Consider the following 13,118-nt stretch of genomic DNA (forward strand, 5'->3'; position numbering starts at 1 on the left):
CATCATGCTGCGGATGGCCAGATGAGGCCAGATGATGTTGGCATGAAGTCGGGGCTGCGTGGCTGAGGGGGAAAGTGGTGTATGTTAGTGTCTGGGACAATGTAAACACCTGCTGGTAATGGCTGTCATCTGACATTTAGTCTCGCAGTGCTTCGCACACCGACATGCCAGGCATCTATAATCACTAACACACACCCACCCCCCTCTAGCCCCCTCCACAGAGCTGAGACCATACAGAACCACCAGATGCACGCTCGTCCTGTTCTGTTTTCACCATTTTATTTCAGTTTTGCTTGTTTTCTGTTTGCTTTTCTTCTGTTCTTCTGCTCATTACATTGTTTTGTTTTTGTTGTTGTTTGTTTTTAGGTGGGGATGGGAGGCGCTCAGTGATAGTCTGATTTTGCCATACACATTTTAACCCTGAAACCACACCTCAAAAGCCATTTGATGTTGCACTTTTTCTGTTTAATATTTAAAAAAAATATTGATCCACACCTTAACCTACCACATGATGCCCTGTTTGCAGCTTCGCCCCTTCCCCACTCTGCATGCGTGTGTGTGAGTGAGTGAGTGTGTGTCTGCTGTGCAGCTCTGTTGCCTGATGGTCATCTAACCATTTCCATGTTCCATTGTCACTCCCACTATGCGCCACTCTCCTCTGCCTCTTGCATGCGCCTTCCCAGGCCAGCAGGTAGAGGCTGAGTCAGTTGAGACGTAAAGGTGAGTCAGGGGTCAAGGTTCCGACCCCAGTGTGCAGTGCGCTAGGAGCTTTAGTGTGCCTGAACTGCTACGAGCTTTTGAATAGAGCAGCGCTGGCAATAGGATACTCCTTATGGATTCATCAGAAAGGATGCCGCCACTTTTAGACTCTCCTGTTTTAACAGCATGGTTAGACCCTGACTTTGTCGAACATAATGCTGTAATGGCTACCAAGCTAATCCCGAGTTGATATCGTATGCAATAATTAAACAAGCAACCAAACACCTCGTCATCCTTTCATATGGATCTATACAAACTGTCAGTCATAGAAGTCCAGTAGTAAACACCCTCCTAAGTTACTCACTGCAGTCATGGCAGTGGTATTATGATTTGATGCAGTGTTTCTTACCCAAGCATAGCTCTGATTGTTTAGGTCTATGTTTGCCCCACATGTTCTACATTGTTTACTTCATCAGCGTTACATGCTGCATCATCTGACCTAGCTTTTCTGTGTCCCTGCAGACGGCTACGCCTTCTCCCAGGATGAAAACGGAGTGGTCTCCCAATCTGAGGTCATCAGGGCCTACGACACCACTAAGCAGCGGACCAATGAGTGGTGAGATCCGGCCTTCCCCCAGGCCCGGTCCCCCTTAGCCTCAGCAGTCAGTCAACCTTTTGAAACTGGCAAAAGCTGAAGCCTGTCAGTTTGTCTTTCTCCAGCTCAGAGTTGTCTGGCTGGAACTACAGCAAAGAAATACAAAAGAGAGAAAGAGAGAGAGTGTGAGTGAGAGCTGTACTTTGAAACAAACAAAAAAAGTAAAAAAAAAAATATATATAGGATTTGGAGATTTGTAGATTTTGAAGCAGTCACACTGGAGCAGTAGTGGCCAGCCTGGGTTCGAGGGGTTTAAGCTGGACTGCAGTTTTGGCCCGGCTTGGTTACTGACCCCATCAGAGAGAGGGACGCTGAGAAACACTACCATGAATTCTCTCTTCGGACGTCCTTCAAACTTTTACTGTTAAAGCCAAAAATATGGCGGTGGTGATGGTAATGATGGTGTTGACCCTTTGTGGTTGTGGTCTTTGATTGTGTCCCCCTTTATCAGTGATGGTGTATGAAGCTCTCTCTGAATAATAGTATTGCTCTAAGTAATCCCTGTTTGTGTAGCAGCAGCAGCAGCAGTATTGAGCAGTTCCACACAGATCCTGTGGAAACGGAAATCGCCAAAGAACACAGTCATGAACACCAATCACTGTTCAACCAGAAATGTTGTTAAACGGACATGTTTGGAAACGTCAGTATTATGCAGTTGTATTACAGGTTTTTTTCTGAAGCATCTCCCCTCTGCACTAATTTGGCCACTGCAGACCTAAAAGGTTACAGATTTGGGTTTTGTTGTTTGTTAGTTGTTTTTTTTGTCTTAGTTTTTTGTTGTTTGTTTTTTTTATGCACGCTCTTAAGTTCTTTTTTCCTGCCTTCTGACATCTGTTTTAATTTTATTTATATATATATTTTTAATGAGTAGTTTATCGTGCCTGATTTCTTTAGGCCGTTTGATACGTGCCATTTGTAAGACATACATATGTTTTGATAGCCCCTCAACCAGTTTTTGCATTCCTCATCGTACACCGCTGCAACGATCACAAAGGTGCCTAATAGGAACTTTTTTTCCGTTACAGAGAGTACAACGAAAACTATAGCTAGACAGGATTAGTCCGCTAACAAACAATAGCTACAAGCTGTCGTTGTCTCTGCAGTGCCTGGCTGGTTCGTTTGAGCTCCATGTGGACTCTCTGTTGTGGCAGCCAGTCCTGTTTGCTTTGTTTGAACGTCTTTTAGATGATGCCGATGGTTGACTTCTAGTAATTCTCTTAGAGAAAGATGGAGAGAGTTGGACCCTCAAAACTAAAGTGCCATTAGCTTGGGGGAGGGGGGGAGAGAAGGATTTAGCCTGGAGGTCCACCCAGTATCGAAATGACTTTGTCTCCATAGTTATTTTGTGAATTTGTATTTTTATATTGGAGAAGTACACCTTTTTGGACTGATCTGCTTTGTAATGAGACGTCGTGTTGTTCTTCTCTTTTGTTGATGGTGGAGAATGAGCCTCTATCTTAACCTGTGACTAAAACATGTCTTGTTGACTAAATGAAGGCTTATTTAATTTATGGCCGAGTATTTTTTTTTTTCTTTTTCGTGCGCTGGTTCTCTTCTCCCTGTGGGAGAGCAGGTTTTTTGTACGTTGTGTGTGCATTGTGTGTGTTGTCTGCATGTGCATGTGTTGAGTGTTTGCTGGAATGGATGTGAGAGTGTGTGAGTGTCTTAAGTGTGCAAACCTGTTCTTTAGCATGTGTGTGTTAACTTGCCGCTGGGTGACTAACTACTATTTCCTCAGGCGGACGTCTGGAATCCTTTGTGAAGTGAGACTGAAGGGTGTGTGTGGGTGTGTGTGTTTGATGCCCATGTCCGTGTCTTTCTGTGTGTAATGCTGCTCGCTCCTTGTCTGCATGACTCCAGGTTATAATTACAGTGAGCTGTGACGCTGCATGGCCCTGTACATGTGGAGAGCGGTTGTGCTGGATTGCAGGAGTGTGAAACTGTGTGTGCGTGTGCGTGTGCGTGTGCGTGTGCGTGTGCATTTGTTCTGTCCGTCCGTCCGTCCGTCAGCCAGCCTATACTGAGCGGAATGGTCCTGGTTGGTAATGCTGAACTAAAGCTTGACAGGTAACGTTGCACATTGCACTGTTAATCTCCCCAGGTGGCAGGTCTTTCTGAACTGGTCTGATTTGTTCCCAGTATGGTTTATCTGCTGGTACACGTCTGTACTTCTGTTGGAAATCTCATATGGTTTACCTCTGCTCTGAACAGAAATCGCCACATTCTTCTTTTTCTTCTTTTTTCCTCAGCTCTTGTAAAGTACAGCATCAGTGCATCTGTCTCCTAACCTCTGCTTTCAGTGGGTTGTTTATGTTCTGAGTGTTCGCTGTCGTTGGTTATTGTCAGCTTTCGCTGAATTGAACTCTGGATGTTTTTTTCTGACGTGCCCGCAGTGAAAGAGTTGGACTGTTGCTTTAGCGAACTGTCGTCTGTGGAAGTGGTTGACTGCATGAATGGTTTAAATGTTAGTCGTACACAGATTTTCCTTTAGTATTGGTCACTTTAAAGAAGAAAATGCACTTTGTTTTTATTTGTGTTCTTTTTTTCTTTTCTTTTCTTTTATGTCTTCATTGTTTATTGATTGTTCAGCATGTTGGGACTGCAAACTTTTAAGTGTTTTGTCTTTTACTGCCATAAAGGACTACTGAAATAAACTTTACAACTTGAACATGAGAATGAAAGCATTGTGTCCTTTATTCTGGTATTATAGCTGCTATAAAATGTAGGTGTGGAGTTTTGTAAGTTGTTGTTTAATGTAGAGATGGGTTTCTGTGCAGTATTATGGCAGATATGCGCAAGCAACCAGGGGGCAGAAAGCAACAGAGAGCAGCAGTTTTCTTGCTAGAGAGCAACAATGACCGGAAGTCGAAGATGGATGGAAATTGTTTAATAATTTAAGGGGATCACATCCCTTTTTTTATAAAAAAAAAAAAAAAAAAAAAAAAAGAATAAAAAAGTGCAACATGGAAACTAATTTATTATTGAGCCAATAAAAATTACAAACCTACGTTGAATACAGAGGCTGCGCGCGCACACAGTAACGTTTGTAACGCGGAAACTCTTCGGTATAGCTATAGTATGTGTATGGTTAGTGTAATAAATGCTCGAGCGCGGGTTTACATGCCTATTTTCTGCCCTGTTTATTTACCGCAGGCAGACGCACACAGGCTGTTCTGACATGACCTTTTATTTACGTTTCGAGGCAATGTTGAGTACGTCAGCCAGTTTTCTCTTGGTGCTGTAAAGTGTAATTCAAGCTTTAATAATAGGTTATTATGTTTGTTCTTCATACAACAAGTCCATTCAGCCATCCATCCATCTAACTGTAGGAATATATTCCTGGTCCGGAGCCAGTGGAATCACTGGTCGCAAGACAGGAGTAGATACCCACTGGACAGGGCGCCAGTCCATCGCAGGGCGGCACCACGCACAGCCATTCATTTACGTACTTAAACCTAGGAGAAATGTAGCGTGGCTAATTCACATGCAAACTGTATTCATGGGAGGCAAGGGGGCGACCGTAGTACACAGAGAAAAGCCACACGGACACGAGGAGAACACGCCCGAAAACTCCTCACAGACTGACCGGAGTGAGGCTCGAATCCACTTACCCAGAGTCCTGGAGCCATGCGCTACCACTGCAGCATAACGGCGAAAGATTATCCACAGTGTTTTACTAACCCTGTTTCAGAATTCAGGCTGTGTGTGTGTGTGTGTGTGTGTGTGTGTGTGTGTGTGTGTGTGTGTGTGTGTGTGTGTGTGTGTTAGTTTGAGGCCGGTTCAGACGCATGTCGATGAGGAAGGGGGGGTAAACTAGACCTACCTAGATAACTACTAAAACAAATCAGATATTGTAGTTTAATGTGTTTTTGAAGAGGCAGATGTTAACAATAAGAAAATTAGAGTCCACTAGCATTAGCTTTTAGCCTAGCATGTTTTCGCGGCTTCGCGCCATCGTGTGCCGACTTGAAGCTCCCCTTCTGAGTAAGCGGGCTCAGGAAACGTCGCGGTTGTGAGGCCTGGTTCTCATAGGTTTTTTTTATTTATTTAAATTTTTAACACAATTTTCTCAAAAGTGTCAGTCAAATCAGCAAAGAATGGGCATGGGGAGGGTGGGGGTTGCAATTGACCTGTTATTCAGCTCTGTTTAAAATGAAAAATACAGTTTTTTATTCTAGGACATTGTCAGTGTTACTGTAGATGCACCTTTTGTCGCTCCATGTCCATTTTCTCTGCTTCAGCATTAGATTTGCACTGAATAAGCTGCTGACAGTATGTATATGAAAAGTTCAACTTGAGGTCTTCCAACACAAATTAGAGAAGTTGCCGTAATGACTCTTTGAACACAAAGCTATTATTTAGCATTAATCTTCGCTGTTTCCGAGCAGTTATGCTCCAATGGCCCATTTCCTGTCTAGACCAGCGTGTGTCCACTGCTAACTTCAAAACCACTAAATTATTTCATGTAATAAACCCCCACACGGACACTTACATGGTGACACTATGCTTCTCACCGGTGATGGAAGATAAAGAGAATTGTGGAGATTCCAGTCCCCCTTTTAAAATGCTGTCCATCAGGACCATCCTACCCTTTCTGGATTGCACTTGTTTTATTTACCATGCTGCATTCTTCAGCAGGATGTTTCTCTCAGTTTCCTCTCGGCGCCTCAGCCCCATCCCACACTAAATCTGTTTATGAGAAGATTTGGATTTGAATCATGTTGACTGGGTTTTGGCCCCAGTTCCTGCACTCGGCTCCATCCATCTAAACAGAGTCCTGTGGGATCTGCACGTCTTAAAACACTGCACTGGAAATGAAAAACATTTCCATTACAGAAGTCATTACAGCAATTCAGGCTGTTATTATATTGCATATGTAATCATTCAATACAGTAAAAACAGTATAGTTTGTTTTTTTATTGTGTTTGCTTTGCCTACTAATATAACTCAAACAGTTACATTGACTTTAAGGCCTGGAGGCTAATGAATGGAATATTGCACTATTACAATAATCATTTTATGGCATCATTTATTATTATTATATATTTTTTAAACGCCAGCCATTTTCATCATATAAAATGCTTTCCTGTTTGTTAAACATGTAGGGTGGACAGTTACTTTTTCCCTTGAAGTGGCAGAACAGGACACACACAGCACACACTGCCATGAGAAGCTAAACAGGAAAAGGCGGAGAGGTCTCTGAACATATCGGCCCACTTCACGCATAATATACAGATGCCAACTGATGGTCTGATTGCTCAACTTTACTGGCCGTCTGAGCTTCCGCCAGGGTCATCTGGGTCTGCCTGAGCCGTCTTCATCTCAACCCTGCAGTAACAACAATTTATTCCTGTTCGGAAATTCTGCTGTACCAGTAAGTATTAATTCTGTTTGTATTCTGTTTTTCCATTTCCACTGGAGCTTATCCCAGGAGTATTCCTCCCTAGTGCTGAGTACTTGTATAATCGACACTATCCATCATTTGCAATTAGAATAACCTCCATTATTTAAATCTTATATTGTATCAAAATATAATGTATTTCTAATGTTCACACATTAACTGTTCTCCTCTGTGGCAACAGCAAAAAAACATCCAACGGAAGCCTTTTAAAGAAAGGTCACTGAATTTTATTGGAAACACTGTAGAAAAAGGCATTTAATACTCAGCTGTGGTTGGTATGTGACTGTACATGCTACACACTGTTCCCCAGCTCTTCACACTGCTCCAGCTGGTCAGACATTTCAGTAACACATGAGCACTGTACTCGCCACAGACCTGCCAGAGAGTGTGTGTGCATACTGTAAACGTAACCTGAAACTGTAGCAATTATAGCAGTTATTCAGCTTTCTATGAAATATGCTAAATGAAATCAAAACCCCGCACCAGATCTCAGAAAAATAAACAGATGGAGACAGACCTCCAAACTCTGTTTAAAAAAAGGCATCCCAGAGGTAGCTGTGTGTCTTACTCAGTTGAAGTTGAGAGAAGAATGAGGAATGATGAGCAATAAGGCTCAACATTAGTAGTTTTTCTATCACAGAGAAAATGTACAAACGGAACATACTGTAAAGTGTACATGATAATTAACAGAAATGTGAACAAGCTGCGGGGCTGGCTAAGATAGTCCCAATGTGTAGCATAATACCCCACTTCTACCCCTGCTTGGTAATTGGCACTCTTCACCCAGTAAACGCTACTGCTCTCTCCATTCTTCAATTGTCAACAGACTGAATTTCTAGTTTGCCTCCTTTTCATTCAGTGACCGAATTGTCCAGATTCATTCTTACATTCTTTCTCCAGTTCTTCTCCTAGAGTGTCCCAACAGTGGCCTAAGAGTTAGCATTCTGTCACACAAGACTAACGTATTCCAGAAAGATAGAAAAAAAATTATATATAAAAATATGAAAAGTGCATAAATTTAATAGTACTTATTAGGGGTCTGTGTGCTTTCATCTGGAGTACTGGAGTGGTAGTAAGACTTCCGGACTTTCCACTTTTTAAAAAAACTCGCTTTATAAAAGTCTCTGTATCTCTCACTCCCTCTCACTTTCTGTGTCCTGTTAGTTTCAGCAGCTCTGTGGCTTCTTCTGTCAACAACCATTATATCATTGTTTTTCTTCAAGTCCTCACACATGCGACATCAGCACTGTTGCCTACAAAAAGAAGCACCACTCTGCTGTCTGGCAGTGGCTGAAGTCTGAAAAGTTTCTTCCTGCTTGGGGATAAAAGAGGTGATACATCTGCAGATACATCAACGATGGACCAACCCATGCTCCGCCCACAAATCACTAACGTGTTCTTTCATAGCAACTGCTGTGAGGTTGGACATGCATTTGGAGTTTAGATTAGACCATATAGATGTTCAGTTTACAGTTTGAAATCCTACTCAACTAGGCTGGATTGTGGTGTTGTAGCTATTCACTTATTGGCAGGTCGCAAACACCAGTGAATGTGACTCTATGATCATGTTAACTTTTCTCATGACATCTGTCCTAACTGCATGATGACCAGTGGTGGACAGTAATAAATACATGTAGTTAACTAAGTATCTGCATTTCTATTTGGACACAATGTAAAGAACCACAGTCAGATTCACATTAACAGCCTGTTACTTAAGTACAAGATGGGTTTCATTTGTTGACTACTAGATATTCACAAATATCACTCAAAATTATTAAGTAGCAAGCTGCCACTGTTGGGCCCTTGAGCAAGGCCCTTTACTCTCTGCTCCCCGGGCGCTGGAGTTGGCTGCCCACCACTCTGGGTGTGTGTACTCACTGCCCCTAGTGCACTAGTGTGTGTGTGTGTGTGTGTGTGTGTGTGTGTGTGTGTTCACTACCACAGATGGGTTAAATGCGGAGGACACATTTCGCTGTACAGTGTACACTGTACAATGACAAATACGTGCGCCTTTATGTCAGTATTTAGGTTTAAGATAAAACTGCTGTTTACACATTAGGAAGAATAGGATTTTTTACTAAAGATTGTCAAATCTTCTAGCAGTTGCTAAAAAATAATGCACTTGTGGGCAGAGCATGAACAAGTCACTTGTATGACCCCTCACCCTTAAGCGTGGCAGTGCACCTTATTTGAGTCCAGGCACAGACAGAGAGTCCGGTATCCAGCTCCTATCTGTTGTCAGTGGCGCTGGACTCCAGCTCACATTCAACTCTGGCTGAAGTCAGCAAAGTTCTTGCTTCCACTGAAGGTTTCTGGCTGCAGCGGGAAGAAGTACTGCTGGGACAGGATGAAACTGGAATCCTGGTGGTGCTGCTGTAACTGCCCGTGGCCATGTGGGTGCATGTGTGGGTGTGGGTGTGAGTGTGAGAGGCTTGCTTGCAGGCACTGTGGAGAGAAGTATGGTGGTGGAGGTGGTGGTGGCAGCATTGGCTGGGCTGTGGACAGGGACGTGACCGTGTTTGAGGACGAGGAGAGCAGAATCTGCTGCTGTGGGTTTTGCTGGAGGCCAGTCTCGGCTCTGCCAAGAGAGAAGCGCCGTAGTGAGCTGCCACCACCTGCACTGCTGGAGCTGGTGGTGGCTGTGCTGGACTGGCGCGATGGCGTGCGCAAGCCAACTGGTGCTGCCCCGGGGGTCAGGATCATGGGGATGGTCTCACCCTGGCAGCTCCGCAGAGAAAAGCGCATGGGTTGCTGGGCCGGCTGCTTGGGCCGCAGACATGTACAACAGTATACGGCCACCAAAGAGGCAACCACTACGAATGCCACAAAGATGGAACCTACCATCAGGAAAGGCATGTAGATGGGTTCTGAGAGAGAGAGAGAAAAAAAACATATTTTATTATTGTTTATATGATTTTATGGGATTGTGTAGACCCTGCTAATATACTTAAAAAAATTATATTACTGTGTCAACAGCTGTGAAATGTCTTGGAAAGTATATTTCTAATTAAAAAGTGTGGATGATCATTTTAACAAAACACTAAAATGTAAGATTATTGTATAAATTTGTTTGCTGGTTCACAGGAAACACTGGACAAGGTTGACCAAGAGTTCTATTTTTTTGGGCAAAAATGATCCTAGAATAATGAGTAAAAAACATTGTTATACTGCTACATTTTGCTATTAACATTTTTCTCTTTTTTTACACAAAATTGTAAATTAAAATACATTACAAAATGCAGTATATTATATTATATATCACATATCTCAAAACTACATATTACAATGATAGTAGCTACCGAATAATTAATTCTGAATAATACACTAAATAATAACCCTTGAGATTATTAAGTGTATAATAAGCCTAGGGTTTAACAGGTTGATTTGTAATTGTATTCATACAGTGCAGTTTACAACAGATACTGTCCATCACCAAGACCTACAACAGTGTGAGAAAGCAGCAGTTATCATTCCCATAGTTACACAGATGTGTATTAATGAGACTCTCCTTTGTCATTTATGAACTAAGTAAGAAACCAAGTGACAATAAATATTTGAACGTTAGGCAGTTTTATCTCAGCATCTAATAAAGTGAAGTCTTTATGGAGTTTGAAAGGCTGCCAGCTTGTGGAAGACTATAAAGCAGAAGTCATTAACTCTTCCATCAGGCGTTCGCTGAAGTGTTTACATTAATGCGGAGGGAATGTGCTGCTTTAGACATGGGACCCAGTGTCCGGGTACTGTTACTGCACACAACATGCCAATACAAATAAAATGTCTTTCTCTGTGTCTCGGCCTGTCAGTGTCACAGCATCCGATTGCAGTGGAGGTCAGAATGTAAAGCCCAGGGACTTTAATCTGGCCTGATAGTGATGGGACAGAGGGATGGGGGGTGTGGGCTGGGCCCTTTGGAGTGAAGTGAGAAAAGGGTTTATAGTGGTCCTATATGACTGCTTAATTCTCTAAGAATGATTTACTGTTGGATCTTTAAATTTATTATCTTAAATCTTCAGTAGTCAACTGTGAGTTGAAAGAAGTACACAGAGCAGAGACTTGGTCAACTTTTACACACTATGCTGTCTTATTACATTTTAAGTAATTAGTAAAAGGCACAACAGAAAGTAGTAGTTATTATTATTATTATTATTATTATTATTAATACTATAGTGGCTGCATATAGGCTATACACAGTTAGAATCTGGATGGTACTGGTGATTCACAGTCTGCGGAAATGGGTTAATTAGGATAATGAGATAATGAGAAATAATCCTGCCCATATGTTGAATTTGTAACTAGCTCACAATATCTCAATACTTTCTTAGAAAAGTCTTTCTTTTTAACTAAATTTAAATAAAATACCTGTATCTGGTTTAATGTGATCTGGAGTTTTTACATGCAAAACTCTCTTTAGTACTGAAATAAAGTACAAAACGAACGTGTCTAAAACATGATTAAACTTATACACAGTACTGTAAATCTGTATACAGTAAAACTGGCTGCACAAACGCAGTGAATGTGAACACACTGCAGGTCAGCTGACTCCGTGAAAGTCAGAAATTTAATTATTATATTTTCCCATTGTTCTGGAAACCATTACTATACTATATTCATATGGGATGTTTTAAGATACAGTGCATATAATCACTTTAATCACCATTTGGCTTTTTAAATGACAGACAAACTGCAGTCTGTAGATGATTAAAGTCTGAATCAGATTAGCAGAGAAGATCAATATCCTCCTAAAAATCTGCTGCACGCTGAATAAGATCTCTTACCCTCAGGTGAGGAGCAGCTACATTTACTCAGTAACAGGTTGATGGGTTTATACTTGTCTTGTGCATTTTTAAATGAAATTCTACCTTCTTCTGAAGCAGAGCATTTTTTTTTTAAAATAATTAAATATATATATAATATCTATATATATATTCAGCATGCTTTTGGTTTTTTATTTTTTTTTATTTTAGCTAATTATTATTTAATATAATTGCTGTGATCTACCACAACTCGCACACTACAGCTTTTTAATTTACACCAAAAGACAACAACAGGTAAGTAAGCAGAGGACTTTCAGACCTGACAGGCCCACTTTTTACCGAGGCTGTACACTTAGTGCAGTAGTGGTTACTTCTAGCTACATTACTTCTTCCCAAGGTACAGTAGTCTAAACTCATACTTAGATAAATTACACGTAAACGTACCTTTACAACCTTTTCTTCTTCTCATTTGCCTGTAAAATAAACTAAAAACCTCAAAGATCAGAGGGGTGACCAGACTCAAAACTGGTACAGATGCTGTCACGTGTAACATAATTAAAAATATTTTTCACAAATTTACTTTAATTGAAATCAATTGATTTTAGTATTATTAATAACAAATATTTGAGGTAGCATAAATGAATTAATTCGCTTCAACATAAATACCCTCACTAATAAAAATAGTGCTGCCTACAATCCACTCTTAGGCTACGTATAGGTAGCCTGATTTGGCTACAGCGTAAGTGTGTGTGTGTGTGTGTGTGTGTGTGTGTGTGTGTGTGTGTGTGTGAGAGAGAGAGAGAGAGAAAGTGTAGATGGGTTATCTTACGTGCTGTGTATCCACTATTTTCCGCCTCGCGGTCGTTCGTGCACGCGCCCTGGTCGAGGCGCGCTCCAGCGGCAGCGCAGCAGTACCTCAGCGCGCACGTCCCGCAACACACGCGTGCGGCCGCCGTGTCCAGCTGCTCGGGACACTGGAAGCCCTCGTGGTAGTTCCCACTGGTGTCCAGCCACCCGTGGCAGTACTCCCCCCGAGCGTCGGACGCGCCGAGGGTCCAGGACACGCAGCCTAGCACGAGGCAGTGCAGCACGCGCGCCATCGCGCACACACACACAGAGGACGAGAGACGGCTTAACGATCCCGGGCTAAACACACAGTGTGGACGTGCAGCGCGCTGCCGATGCTGTGTGTGAGTTCATTCGCATCTTCAGCATCAGCGTCTGGTCCAGAGAAATCACCAGCTTTCTGCTCTCATGTTCAAATGTAGCCAAAACTGGTCCAAACAGACTGGGAATACGATTCTGGTTGAAGTCTTGAGTTAACCAGAGAAGCAATGATCAAATGTCCTTAAAAAGTCCTTAAAGTTTAGAAATCCTTTTGGTATTTAGGTTTCCATTTAGGCAAATGTTTGACCCAGTCTTCAGTGAAAGGCGTCTAAACGCTTCAAATTCCGAAGAATCCGCAGTAAAACAAAAACTCCAGAAAATAAATCCCTGCTTGCAGCTCTCCTCTCTGTCTCTCTCATGCCGAGTTGCTGAGTCTGATCTGAGCTCGAGCTCTGCTTCTGTTCCTGTCGCTTTTTGTTGCTTTTGCAGCGGGCTCGTCATC

At 42.2% G+C, this 13,118-nt stretch overlaps 2 protein-coding genes across 2 annotated transcripts in view; one reads left to right on the forward strand and one right to left on the reverse strand.

Moving 5' to 3' along the window:
* Positions 1-4,010, forward strand: part of atp8a1 (ATPase phospholipid transporting 8A1) — a 128,486-nt gene extending 124,476 nt beyond the window's left edge. Inside the window, 1 exon segment of the mRNA XM_072664330.1 lies at positions 1,222-4,010. Within this exon segment, the coding sequence (XP_072520431.1) occupies positions 1,222-1,319 (98 nt within the window). The 3' untranslated portion in view covers positions 1,320-4,010.
* A 2,967-nt stretch (positions 4,011-6,977) lies between these two features.
* On the reverse strand, positions 6,978-13,077 carry shisa3 (shisa family member 3). The gene is made up of 2 exons (XM_072663497.1): positions 12,339-13,077; positions 6,978-9,622 (listed from the first exon to the last, which is right to left on the reverse strand). The coding sequence occupies exons 1-2, from the start codon at positions 12,607-12,609 to the stop codon at positions 9,021-9,023; spliced, it is 873 nt and encodes a 290-aa protein (XP_072519598.1). The 5' UTR covers positions 12,610-13,077; the 3' UTR covers positions 6,978-9,020.
* Between the last annotated feature and the right edge of the window lie 41 nt (positions 13,078-13,118).

The sequence above is a fragment of the Salminus brasiliensis genome, chromosome 19, assembly GCF_030463535.1.
Source record: "Salminus brasiliensis chromosome 19, fSalBra1.hap2, whole genome shotgun sequence".
Lineage (NCBI taxonomy): Eukaryota > Metazoa > Chordata > Actinopteri > Characiformes > Bryconidae > Salminus > Salminus brasiliensis.

Excerpts from the sequence above, each read along its gene's own strand:
- shisa3 (XM_072663497.1), bottom strand. The coding sequence starts at position 12,609 with ATGGCGCGCGTGCTGCACTGCCTCGTGCTAGGCTGCGTGTCCTGGACC. Across the intron at positions 9,623-12,338 it reads AAATAGTGGATACACAGCAC|AACCCATCTACATGCCTTTC; the intron begins GTAAGATAACCC and ends TCTCTCTCTCAG.